Here is a 14861-nt window from a genome sequence, read left to right on the forward strand (position 1 = left end):
TATTATTTAATATTTTAAATTAAAGGTAAAATAATTTTTAATCACATAATAATATATTATTTATATATTTAATTTATATAAAAAAATATATACATATAACATTAATCTTAATTTTTTGGTTTGAACGTGTGGTTTGTATAAATAAGTTATGTTTATATCTTATACTGTACAAATTGGAAAACATATAATCCAAATACGACTGTATCAAAAACATTCAATTTGAGAATGATGCGTTTTATAAAAAGGTTGACAAGATATGACCTGTTGAAAATAGAGGGAAAGGGATAAGAGGCAAACTTCTTCACAAAGATGGTTCTTGTGGGTGACTTTTGAATGTTAGATCATAACACAAGAAGATGAACGAAGAAGCAGTACCCAAATTGTCCTGCTGCTCCTTCTATATCAGGCTCATTAAATTCATGTTTCTTCCTCAACTTGACCTGATCAGAAATTGGGTTGACACGAATATGGCCAAAATTATTCAATTTGACTGTTTTTTTGGCCAAAAGACCTATTCCCACCCAAGGTATAGTGAATTCCTAATCCCACCCACCAACTTTCAAAAACCCAAACACCCACCCACATTCAAATTTTCATGTTAAATTTCAATTAATGTTAGGGGTAAAATCATTATTAAGCAAAAAATAAAGTTTTATCACATTTATCTCCCTCGTATTTAAAAACTTATATTTTCCCCCAACCCAAGGTTTGAAAAGTGACAAAATCCCCTAGGGTTTGTTCCTCTTCTTTCAACATCGATTTCTCCTTCTCCTGTCGTCGGTCGTCCTCCTTTTCCCTTTTATCTCTCCTTCGGTCCCGACGAAGATGATTTTATCTTTGTCTTCGATTGAAGACAGTCGGAGAGGCTATAGAGAGAGATCGAAAGAGAGATAAGAAGGGAAGAGAAGACGACCGATGGTCGAGGAAAGAGACCTTGGATTGGGGAAAAAATGTAAGTTTTTAAATATGAGAGAGATAAATGAAAAAACTTTAATTTTTTTATTAAATGACGATTTTATCCCTAATATTAATTGAATTTTTTAATGGAAATTTGATTATGGGTGGGTGTTTGGGTTTTTAAAAGTTGGTGGGTGGGAATTTGAAATTCACTACACCTTAGGTGAGAACAACTCTTTTGGCCTTTTTTTTTTTTAATGTACAACAAGTCATGTCACAACTGGTCAATTCTAGGTTGGCACAAACCCATCAAACCCTCGAATACTTAGTAAATTTTCAAATGAGTTAGGTATAGATGAAAGAAAAAGTTGAGGGTTTTAGTTTATCAAACTAGAATTATGTTTTGAATAATTTAAATATTTAATTAGATATTAAAATAATATATTATTATATAATTAAATATTATTTTATTATTAATTTTAAAATAATTAATTACATAATAATATATTATTTAGATATCTAATTTAATACTCAAAATTAAGTATACATAATTTTATTAATCCAACTAAATCATTTTATTTCATTTTGCTAAAAAAAAAAAATTTTCTGTAGTTTCACAACTGAGGCAACTAAAAAACATAATTAAAATAATAATTGTGACCATTATAAAACAATCTATACATAAATCTCTAGGATTTACTGACTTAAAAGGCAAAAAATTATCAACTTAATTTTGAGATAATTATTCAAAATCTTAGTGAAAATCTGGATGTGTTATCTTGTGTTTGTTTTTTCTGCAAAAAAAAAAAAATTGAAACAATTTGTAGTGGAGCCTTTTTCCCACACACCTCTTTTGGAATTATTTAATATGAATACATACCAAGACTCCTCAAAATAGGAAGATTTTAATAAGTTTTTTAAAAATTTTATTTGCATAAACAACCCATAAGGGAGACCCCAAAAAATGGATGAGTTATCCATTAGATTCAAAGATAATTCGCTTAAAAATATATATGAGTTTTTTATTTTTGAATCCATACCTATGGATAATAAATTTTTGCACTTAGGTTGAGAATGTCTGTAGATACCCATAGGTACGGTTGAATTCAAACCAAGTTTGTTCAAATTTGAGTTTAAACTCGATTCGAATGAGTCTGAAACGAGCCAGTCCTATACGAGTTTGATTGAGCTCAAGCTACTCAGTAAAATTTTCAATTAAAAATTTTGATATAAAACGACGTCGTTTTGACCAATATCTATTAAAACTACGCTATTTTAATAACAAAAAATGATTCGAACCGAGTTTCAGCCTAGCTTTCACTAGCTCGAACTCGAACTCGAACTCGAACTCAAGCTTAGCTATATGTAAACCAAGCTCGGCTCGAATCTAGCCCTACTCATAGGATATTCGTTATTTCTTTTTAATTCATTATCTTCTTCCTCTTTAACATCAAATTTACAATACAATTAATATAAATTTTACATATTTTTTCTTCTCTTAACATGAAATAAACTCAAATCTACTATAAAATTAAAGAATTTGTTGTCTTAAAAATAACTGAAAGAATATGAACACTAAACTTTTTGTTATAAATATTTATTTCGTATTCAATACTGAAATTTTTTGAATTTAAAAGAAATATTTTTATAATTTAGGGTAAATTTTCATTCTTTTATAACATATTTAAATATTTGAAAAGAAAAATATTAAAAATTATAAAATAAATATATTAAAATAATAAAAAATATTAAGAAATTAATATTAACAATTAACCCACGAAACGACCTATATCTGCAAAATTAGTATAAAATTTTGACCAATTTTTTATCCACATTCAGATCAATCCGATCCGCATTTGACTCTACTGTCTCTGAGGTGTACCATAAGAGGTACATAAAATAAACTCAAAATCTAAAATGTTAATTTTTTCGTTATTATTTTTTAAATTGATAGATAATAGCTAATTGGAGGGTTTTTAGAGACTAGATGTATATGATTAAATCAGTAATACTATTTTTTTTCTAATTTTAAATATATATAATATTATTTTATAATTAAATATTATTTTAATTTAAAAATATTTAATTAGATAATATAAAATACATACATATTTATATATTTAAAAATAAGACCAAAAAACTATTTTTTATCCAAGTTTAGATATGTTTTTAAAGTCACACTCGTGAGATTTAAAAAATCAAAAGTCTCACTCATCCATTTAAATTTTAGTTAGAGTTAGAGATAAAACCATCATTTAATAAAAAATTTTAAAAACTAAGTTTTATTTTTTGTCTTCTTAGTTTGAAAATCTTACAATTCTTTCGCCTAAAGTTTGAAAAATAAATTTTTTTCTCCTAGAGTTTGCAAACTATCATCGGAGATAGTTGACTTCGACTGCGTTGACTCTCTTTTTTGGTTTATCTCTCTCTATCGATCAAATTTCAACCATTGGAGAACGTGATTTTCTCTAACAAAGACAAAATCGTCTTTGTTAGAGTGTCTTCATTTTGGAAGAAGACAAAATCGTCTTTATCTGAGATGAAAACAATGTTGGAGGTCTCAGATAAAGACAATGGTTGTCTTCATCTCGGATGAAGATGAAATCGTCTTTGTATAAGATGAAGACACTCTAACAATAACGATTTTGTCTTTGTCAGAGAAAATCAAGCTCTCTGGTGCTTAAAATTTGATCAATAGGGAGAGATAAGTTGAGAGGGAGAGTCAACGCGATTGGAGATGATAAACTTCACTATCTTAGACAATGATTTGTAAACTTTAGAGGAAAAATATTAATTTTTCAAATTTTTGATAAAAGGAATTATGAAATTTTCAAAATGAGAAAGGTAAAGGTAATAAAATTTTAATTTTTAAAATTTTTTAGTTAAATAATAATTTTATACTTAACTTTAATTGAGATTTTAAATAAATAGATAAAACTTTTAGCTTTTTATACCTTACAAATATGATATTGAAAATGCATCTAAATTTTAGTGGCAAATAAACCTTTAGCCTTAAAATAAAAACGCATAAATTTTTTATTATTAAATATGGGTTAGTGACTTCATTGATAGTAACTTGTGACATGTGACATGCGACAGACAGGAAAAGACATTTTGATGTGCTTGAATGATAATTTTTTCATCCAAAGTTGCTCTAAAGGATATTAATTAAAATATGCAGTTGTTTCTCTGCTTAAACACTTTTCGGTAATAAATTTGATATTTTATTTTTTTAAACAAATTATTTTTTTATTCTAAAAATACCCCTCGTTTAATTTGTCAACTTTACCATAGTATTTCGTAAATTAATTGTTTACCTTTCACGTAGAATTTATTTTATAAAATCTATCTTTCACATCGATTAATTGCCTATTTTTCTCAACCTTAACTATACACATTAAGATTAATTTATCTATAATGAATAAAATTTATAGATTGAAAAACAGATATACTACAGATTGAATACAATCTACAGATTGAAAATGTTAATCTACAAATAAAATTGAAAAACACATTGAAAATCTATAGATTGAATAAAATTTATGAATAAAATCTATAAATTTATAAAATAATTAAATTTAAAATTGATTGATATATATGGAAAATAATGGATATATCGAAAACGGTATGTTTTTCTCAAAACGGTGCATATTCTCAAAAGGGGTGCAGGAAAGTGTTAAGGGGTGCGGGAAGGGAATGAAATACAAACGGGTATATGAAAATACAAATGGGTGCGTGAAAATATAAAGAGGTGCGTGAAAATACAAACGGGTGCGTAAAAATACAAAACAAATGCGTAAAAATATAAACGGTGTGTGAAAATGTGAAAGGGTACGTAAAAATACAAACGGGTGCTTGAAAATGTGGAAGGGTGCGTGAAAATACAAACGGGTGCGTAAAAATGTGAAGAGGTGCGTAAAAATACAAACGGATACGTGAAAATGTGAAGGGTGCGGAAATTGACTAAAGGGTACGGGTGCGTGAATTTACTAAAGGGTGCGAGAATGGGTGCGGGTGCATGAAAGGGTGCGGGAATTCGTGCAGGTGCGTGAAGGGGTGCGGGAATTTACTAAAAGTTGCGGGAATAGGTGCGGGTGCGTGAAGGGTGCGGGAAATTGCACCCCTCCACACACCCCTTTATATATAAAGGGGTGCAATAAATGTATATATATATTATATATATAATATATATATATATATATATAATATATTATATATATATATTATTATTATAATATATATTTTTTATATTCCATGCACTTGCACCCATTCCCGCACCTCTTCACACACCTGCACCCTTTCACGCACTCGCACCCCTTCCTGTACCCTTTATTCAATTCCCGCACCCTTTCAGAGATTGCCGCACTCTTCCACGCACTCTTTCAGCAATTGTCGCACCCTTTCAGCAATTACCGCACTCTTCCACGCACCTGTAACGCTTGTCGCACCTTTTCAGCAATTGTCACACCTTTCACGTACCCTTTCAGCAATTGTCACACCCTTCTACGCATCCGCAATGCTTGTCGCACCCTTTTAGCATTGCCGCACTTTTTCGGCAATTGTTGAAAGAGTGCGTGGAAGAGTGTGATAATTTCTGAAAGGGTGCGGGAAGGGGTGCAAGTGCGTGAAAGGGTACGGGTGTGTGAAGAGGTGCGAATATGAGTGCAGGTGCATGAAATATAAAAAATATATATTATATTAATAATATATATACATTTACTGCACCCCTTTATATATAAAGGGGTGCGTGCAGGGTACGGGAAATGCAATTTCCCGCACCCCTTTATATTATATAAAGGGGTGCGTGGAGGGGTGCAATTTCCCGCACCCTTTAGTAAATTCCCACACCCTTCACGCACCCGCACCTATTCCCGCATCCTTTAGTACATTTCCGCACCCCTTCACGCACCTACACCAATTCTTGCACCTTTTCACGCACCCGCACCCTTTAGTAAATTCACGCACCCGTACCCTTTAGTTAATTCCCACACCCCTTCACATTTTTATGCACTCGTTTGTATTTTCACGCACCTCTTCACATTTTCATGCACCTCTTCACATTTTCACGCACCCGTTTGTATTTTTACGCACCCTTTCACATTTTCACGCACCCGTTTATATTTTTACGCACTTGTTTTGTATTTTCACGCACCTCTTTACATTTTCACGCACCCATTTGTATTTTCACACACTCGTTTGTATTTTCATTCCCTTCCCGCACCCCTTAACACTTTCCTGTACCCCTTTTGAGAAAAACGTACTGTTTTCGATATATCCATTATTTTTCATATATATCAATCAATTTTAAATTTAATTATTTTATAAATTTATAGATTTTATAAAATAAATTTTATAAAATTTGTAGATTTTATTCATAAATTTTATTCAATATATAGATTTTTAATATGTTTTTCAATTTTATTCGTAGATTAACATTTTCAATCTGTAGTATATTTGTTTTTCAATCTATAGATTTTATTCATTACAGATAAATTAATCTTAATGCGTATAGTTAAACGTAAGTAATTAATCGACGAAATACTACGGTAAACGTTGAGAAATTAAACGAGAGTATTTTTGGAATAAAAAATTCAATTTGCTTAAAAAGGTAAAACATATTAATTGCTGTCAAAAAAGGTTTAAGCGGGAAAACGGCTGCCTATTTTAATTAATATCTCTTACTCTAATTATATTTTCATCCATAAAATAGAAGAAAAAAAAGTAATTTCTGTCCATATAATATATTTTAGGAGTGGATTATATTTTCTCTTCCAAGGAATGATTTGAAAAATTGTTTTTTTATTAAATATATAAATCATATTTTTTTATATTAAAAAATATGCACTTCAATCATTTCTTTATCTACATTCAAGCATTAAGCCTTAATTTAATTAAGGTTAATTTTAAGAATTTAATCCATATGTTATAAATAAACTTAATTCTTTTATTTCTCTTAATACTACAAGAAAACATAATTTTTAAAATTTAATCATTAATAAGTTAAAAATGTACTTATAAGAAGGCTATAATATCAAATTTAACCGAGTTAAATTTGAGTTTAGCTAATTATATAATTATATTAAGCTTAGCTCTATTAAAATTTGTCGAGCTTGAATTTAGGTTTAAGTTCGACTTTCGTAAGTTGAACTGAACTTGAGCTAACTTAGTTCAATTTGAATCCGCTTATAAATTTTGTTTTTAAATTTTTATAAAAATTACAAAATTATCTTAAATTATCAATATATCCTTACCAGATTGAAAATTTATTACTTAAGGATGAAAAGTGAAAGTAGAAAGAACAAGTGAAAAAAATAAAATAAAAAATCTATATAAAATAAATTTTTTACCTTTTCATTAAATGAAATTTACCAATAAAAATAAATAACGAATAATAATTTAATTTTTTAAAACTTATAAATGGGAATTTGTCATCTTAATAAATCTGAAGCGGGAAATAGTCTTCTGGCCAAATCTATCATGTTTATTTTTTTAATTATTTTTCAAATTAGTAAATTAAATTGATATTTCTTTAATTTATATTATTTTTCAATATCAATTGACATCTAGCAAAGTCAGCCATTCTAAGTTTGCACAAACCCATCAAACACTCAAATAATTACTTCAAATTTCAAATTAGTTAGCTACGAATCAAGGTACAAATAGAGGGTCTTTGATTTTTCAAACTAGAGAAATGTTATATGGACTCTCATTTGAGTATTCATATATATGTCATCGTATGATTAAATATTATTTTATCTTTAATTTTAAATTATTTAATTATTAATGATATATTACCTAAATCCTAATTAAATATTTAAAATTAGATATACATAATTTTATTATTTAAACTTAATTATTTTATTTTATTTTTCTAAAACACCAAGTTAAAATGGTAAAAAAAGAAAAACTTTCTTTAGTTTTCCCAGGAAGTCAAAAACATAATTAAAAGAACAATTGTAACCATTTAAAAATAACTAATACATAAATCAGTAGGATTTGTTGGGTAAAAGGCAAAAGTAGAGATGACAATGAGTTGGGTTGGGCTAGACTGGCTCTAGCACAGCTCATAAGATCTTATAGGTCTGATTGGACTATTGAAAGTATGAGACTCATAATCTGATCCAATATATATAGGGTTAGGGCAAACCCAATAATTATAGGTTGGGTTAGACTTTATAGTAACATGTCGTTTATTAATTTTAATAAAAAATAATTTTTTATATTATAATTATTTAATAATTATAAAAATAATAACGGGTCAGGCCTGCCTACCAACCTTGTGTCTAAGTCCAAAGTCTAATTCAATCTGCTACAGTACAAATTGGATAATTTTCCTATGCTGAAGGCCGATTATTCGGCATCTCTAGGCAAAACATAATAGTCTTAAAATGGGGGCAATTATTCAAAATCTTTGTGAAAAATTGGAATTGTTACCTTATGTTTATTTATTTTTTTTTGTGAAAAAAAAAATATAAAGTGGAGCCTTTTTCCTACACACCAAGACTTGTCAAAATAGGAATATTTTATTAAGTTTTTTAAAATTTTATGTGCATAAACAGCCCATAAGGGGTGTATAAAATAACAATAAACGTAAAATCTAAAATGTCATTTTTTCATTACTATTTTTTAGATTGATACTTAGATCATAGCTAAACGGAGGGCCCCCTTTGTCGTTTAATGTGTATTTTTTTGTCTTGGACTTGAGACTTGGACCATTAATTTCCATTTCCATCATTATTTAACTTAGAAGAAGGAAAAGGACAACCATTGCCAGTGACTTAGGGGCACATGTGCACAACTGGAAAAGACTTTTTGATGGTGTATTCTTTGATGCAAACGTCTCTTCGTTTCTTCAATTTGTAACATGAGCTTGGTGAACTCTTCAACATAATCCCTATGTAATTGAGTTTGCTTCAACTCATTCTTTTATTAGCTCATTTTATCTTTGAATGTTTCAGACACTACCAACCATGAGCAAGATCATGTAGATACATTGTGGCATGATTCGTCTTTTCATTTTCATCAAGTAGCTTGATCGGATCAAAATAGTATTTTAGATACCAAAGGAATTTTTTAACTTTTTCGAATCCCTTTTTCCACTATACTATTTAAGTCTAAGAGTTTTAATATGTGCAGTGATGATTGAAGATGAAATGATGACTGATGATGTCGTTGTCGTCTTCTTATAGATAGCCCAATGTGTCGAAATTCTTTCAAAGCTTGTATTTACCTTTGCAATTTGAAATTGATTCTTGGTTATTTATCACATGATGATTATCATCAAGACCCTTGTTAATAACATCATAGATGAAATCATTAATCCACTCATCAATTTTCTTTTAAGAAAGACTAAATCGTTGAATCTTCTTGTCATGGTCCATCAATGCGGGCTTAAATTTGACTAGTTTTGATTGGATCTTAAATGTCATGAGATCTTAAATGGTTATAGGATTTCTTTCCATGCTTGTGAGCATCATCTTACCCATTGCTTGCATCACTTGAATTGAAATTACATTCTATCATAGGTCCCTTCAATGAGATGAAATCTTTGAACCAAAGCTCATGAGATCTTAAATGGTTATAGGATTTCTTTCCATGCTTGTGAGCATCCTCTTGCCCATTGCTTGCATCACTTGAATTGAAATTACATTTTGTCATAGGTCCATTCGATGAGATGAAATCTTTGAACCAAAGCTTATGACCCTATTTGAATCATGTAACCTTAGTATACAAACATAAAATCAATATTAAGTAAGCCTATATAAAACTCATAACTCTTAAAGAAACTAAGCATGATGGAGCATGAAAACTTTATTGCATTGCTCTCACTGTTGTTAATGAACTATATATTATATCAACTAAAACTATTTATTCGTAAAGTTTTAAGTACATTTGATTGTTCATATCTTTATAAATTTATCTGGATGGATAATTAACATATACTTTACAAAATTAAGAATCTTGGTACGATTCTAATTTCCTCAATACCACTTTTAAGAGGACATTTCAAAAGCTTTTAAAAATATTTTCAAACGTATTTTTTAATCAATAAAATTATACGCATAATTTTTATATACAACTTTATACACAAGAAATGATCTGTTACCATGTGATTGGGTGTAGTTTATCTTTATTTTTTAACTATTTAATTATATGATAATACTTTATTTTATGTATAAAATTATACACATAATACTACTCTTTGATAATTCCATATCAAGTATCATAAATTAAACTCCATACAAACTTAGGCTTAAGTTGCTTGTGACAGAAGAAATGGCCAGTGGGCTTTGCCTTGTTAGCTCAGACAGCTTGATTGGTAGAGGGAGCATTTTGGGAACTTGATCACTCCCAAGTTGCTTGACTATCATCTTATAATATGTTATTATTTATATACAAAATTATATCCATTGTTTATATATATAGTTTTATTAAAAAAATACAATAATGAGGCGTTTGATTGGGGGATTTAAATATTATTCTGATAATAATATTTCTGTTACTTATATTATTTTGTTTGATTTATTAAGTAATAAGAAATTCTGATAATATTTTATTATCAATAGTAATACAATAAATAATATAAGAGATAATATGATTATCTTAATCTTAATTTTATTACAATTCTATATTTATTTATTAATTTTTTAGGATAAAAATATCTTCCCTTTTAATTATTATAACAAGTAATATAAAAAATATTTTATAATAATTATACATAAAGAAATTTAAGTAAAATAAAATAATAATTTTGTATTATTTTATTACTTTTAATTGAACACAATAATTATTTATACTAAAATATTACCCAAACTAAATGCACCATAAGGTTTAACATTTAATAATCAGCAAAAGGACTTATTCCCACCCAAAGATTAGTGTTTTCTCATGTTTCTACCTATTAACTTTAAAAAACTCAAACATCCACTCATCTGTTAATTTTTGTGGTTATTATCAAAGGTAAAATTATCATTTAATAAAAATATTTAAAAAAACTAAAAATTTATTTTAGATGAGAAAACTTCGAACCACTTTAAATCTTGAACATTTCTTTTCTCTGTCTTTTTTACTTTATGTCTTATATTTATATTATATATTTGATAAATTATTGAATACTATTTATACTTCACTTCCATATTGAAATTGTTTGTTCGATTGACCTTAAGTATAGATTTTCTTAAAAGTAAATTTTTGAATACTCCTTTTTCACTTTTTCTATGATTATTACGCGTTCATTTAGATGGATGGGCATAGGGTTGGATTCGAATTGAGTCTATTCGAGCTTGAGTTTAAACTCAGTCCAAACGGGTTTGAAATGAATCAGCCCTATATAAACTTGTTCAAACTCGAGCTATTCGTCAAATTTTTAATTAAAAATTTTGATAGAAAACGATATCGTTTTCGACTAATAGATATTAAAACGATGTCGTTTTAATAACGAAATAGTTAAAAATTCAAGCTCGAAACAAGCTGAAGAAAATTCGAACTGAGTTTGAGTGTAGCTTCTACGAGCTCGAGTTCGAACTTGAGCTTTACTATATACAAACCAAATTGAGTTTGAACTCAAATGAGTTTTAATTTGACTTGATTCGAATCTAACTCTAGATGGGCAACTAGGATGTACGTACAAAAGTACAGCTCCTAATACAATTCTAGTTTCCTCTTTAAGTCCAAGTACCTCTTTTGATAAGGTATTCCAAAAGCATTTAAAAAGATTCCTTGCATATTTTTTATACTTATGGATTAAATCTGGAAGAGCTTTAAGATCACAAATCAAACCTTATACAGACTTGGGCTTAGGTCGCACCTGACCGAAGACTTGGCCAATGGGCTTTTCTTTGTTAAACCAAATAGCTTGATTGGGCGAGCAAATGTAGGGGGAGTATATAGGGAGCTTGATCCCAAGTTGCTCGTCTATTTTCCCATAACAATCTATTTAAATGACAATAAGAAAATACAAAAGGTTTAAGATTTAATAATTTATTAAAATGGAAACCGGCAAAACTGTATCATCTCGCCATAAATTTCAATGAAGTTCCTTCGAAGCACCAACCAATTAAGCATAAAAAAGTGCATTGTTTTACATTTTCTATGCCAAATGACTATGTCCCACCCAAGATTTAGTACAAACCCAACTTTCTATTTATTAATTTTAAAAATCTAAATATTCATCCGTTTGTTAAATTTTACTATTATTGTCAAGAGTAAATTTGTCATTTATCAAAATATTAAAAAAATTAAAAAATTTATCACATTTTCCCCTTTAAGTTTAATAATCTAACAAATTTCTTTTCATTTAAAGTTTAAAAAATTAACATTTCTCCCTAGGGTTTTCCCAACCACTTTAGCCGTTAGAGATGACAACAACCTTCTCCTCTCTCCTTCTTAGGTTCTTTGTCACAAAAGACTATCAATACTTATTGGAACGGTGGCTTGAAGATCGGCGTTTCTTGGAATCTTTGTTGACTCTTTGCGATGAAGATCGATGTGAAACACTGATCTTCAATATCAAGAGCCTACAGAGATTCCAAAAAATGTCGATCTTCAGGCCATCTTTCCAACTAGTATTAGTGGTCTTCCGTGGTAAAAAAGTCGAGAGGGAGAGAGGAGAAGGCCGTCACTGTCTTCGGTTGCTAGCAGTGTGGTTGGAAAATCCTTATGGAAAAATGTTGATTTTTTAAACTTTAGATAAAGAGAAATTTGTTAGATCTTTAAATTTAAGAGGGAAAATGTGATAAATTTTTTATTTTTTTTAATATTTTGATAAATAATAATTTTACCTCTAACAATAATATCACAATTTAGTAGAGTATTTAAATTTTCAATATTTAATGGACGGGAGATTGGGTTTACATTAGGTGGGAAATAGTCATTTGGCCCTATTTTTTCTATTGGTTATAGCTTTGATTCAACCAAAGCAAAAAACACAGGAAATGACAATCAATCTTTGCCATATTCTTCGCAAACCAACAAGAAGCTTCTATTGCATATCGTTATTCTCTAAGCTAATTTCCATCCCCATAAAACAAAACGCCTTTAATATCTTCACATTCTAAAACCCTTTTGCTTTTGCTTTCTCTTTGTCGCAGAAACACCATGCACAGGCGACTGAGGCAACTTTTCACTCGTGTTAAAGAACACAGCAGTGTCAGTTATGCTAAAATTGCCACAGCAGGAGGTTTTTGCGATGTTGAACTCATCATTGTGAAGGCAACAGCTCCAGATGATTTACCATTTTCAGATAAATACGTTCTTGAGCTTCTTAAAATCTTCTCCATCTCTTCTTTATCACTTCGAGCCTTTTCAGTTAGCTTCAGCCGTCGTTTCGCCAAGACTCGCAGCTGGAGAGTTGCACTCAAATGCTTAATTCTCCTCCACCGCTTGCTAAGATCACTGCCTGAAAGCAGTCCTTTTCGGACTGAGTTGTTATGGAGTAGAACCAATGGTTACTTGTTTCTGAATCCATGTTACTTCCAAGATGAATCCTCCTCCACCCCTGAAGATTACACTGAATTCATCCGATCATACGCTAATTTGCTCGATGAAGCACTCGATTGCTTTGCTTTGGATGGGGGAGCGTCGGAAACGCCTGAGAGGGAAGGCCAGAGCTTGTCGAATAAAATGAAGGAAGTTGGGAGGATGATTGAAGTGTTGACACAGCTTCAAAGCTTGATTGATAGAGTAATGGAGTGCAGGCCAAGTGGGGTTGCAGCCAGGAGCTTCATTGTTGAAATAGCAATGAAGTTTATAATCCGGGATAGTTTCATTTGTTACAGAACTTTCAGAAGAGAAATCGTTTTGGTGCTGGACAATTTGTTTCAAATGCCATACAGAAGTTGCATAGTAGCTTTTGGGATTTACAAGAAAGCAGCCCTGCAAGCAAATCAGCTTTGTGAATTCTATGACTGGTTTAAGGGAATGGGAATTTGTGGAGCATATGAATACCCGTTTGTCGATCGGATCCCACAGATTCAAATTCAGGCTCTCGAGGCTTTCCTCCATGAAATGTGGCAGCTAACAGAGTCATCATCGTCCTCGTCTTCATCGACCTTGACACCACAATTAACCGAAGACGAGGGAGACAAGCAAATTGCTGTTAGCAAGGCTATTGATGTTAGTACCCAATGGGAGAAATTTGAAGATGAAGGTGTTCGAAGAGGAGGGGAGATAGTGCCAATGATTAGGTTTGAAGAAAGTGAAAATGATAGCTGGGAGGATCTTCTTGATGCATCTGTAAACTTCCCTTGTGTTGGAAGCAATTTGTTGAATAAAGATGGGTGTGAAAAGGAAGAGAGAAACAGAGGAGATTATACAAGTGATTGGAAGATCCAGGTGTATAATCCTTGGGCTGCAAGTTCTTTTAATCAACCTTACAGGATGCCATATCAACCTGGATTATATCTCAACCTACCTATGGCTATGTATCAATGAGGAATACAATTGGGCAAGTGAGAAATCATCTTAGATTCGTAATTTTTTTGCGCTAATAAATGATAAACCTTTCTTTTAGTATGATAAGTAGGGTGGATTTTATCGAAATCAAATCTAAACAAAGATCAGTTCAAACTTGATCTGAATCCAAACTATCAACACAAGACCAAACTTGTCTTTCTCGATTGGCAATGAGTATCATGGTAATCAAATTGTGTATTGTATCCTATATCGAAAACTTAATTTTATATATAATGTATCAAGTATCGTATTGTATCATATAATACAATTTTTAAGAAATAAAATAATATAATTGACATATTATCATTTTGAAAAATATTGCAAATACTTTTGAAAATTTAAAATTTTCACATACACCCCTATTACATTATCATTTTTTTTAAATATATCGATTTGTATTGATAATACGCATCGTATTATAAAATATATATTGTATCATACGATACGTTTATTGTATCGTATTAATTACGATACACTTTATGATATATATCATTTTTCATCCGTATCTTATC

The 14861-nt window shown here is 29.9% G+C and overlaps 1 protein-coding gene across 1 annotated transcript; it reads left to right on the top strand.

The window, feature by feature from the left end:
* Positions 1 to 12937: 12937 nt before the first annotated feature.
* Positions 12938 to 14504, top strand: LOC123214988 (putative clathrin assembly protein At2g25430). Its single transcript, XM_044635015.1, has one exon. The coding sequence runs from the start codon at positions 12994 to 12996 to the stop codon at positions 14326 to 14328; it is 1335 nt and encodes a 444-aa protein (XP_044490950.1). The 5' UTR covers positions 12938 to 12993; the 3' UTR covers positions 14329 to 14504.
* Positions 14505 to 14861: the final 357 nt, after the last annotated feature.

Source organism: Mangifera indica, chromosome 4 (assembly GCF_011075055.1).
Source record: "Mangifera indica cultivar Alphonso chromosome 4, CATAS_Mindica_2.1, whole genome shotgun sequence".
NCBI lineage: Eukaryota > Viridiplantae > Streptophyta > Magnoliopsida > Sapindales > Anacardiaceae > Mangifera > Mangifera indica.

What these genes read in the sequence shown, in the direction of transcription:
- LOC123214988 (XM_044635015.1), top strand. Translation starts at nt 12,994, where the DNA reads ATGCACAGGCGACTGAGGCAACTTTTCACTCGTGTTAAAGAACACAGC.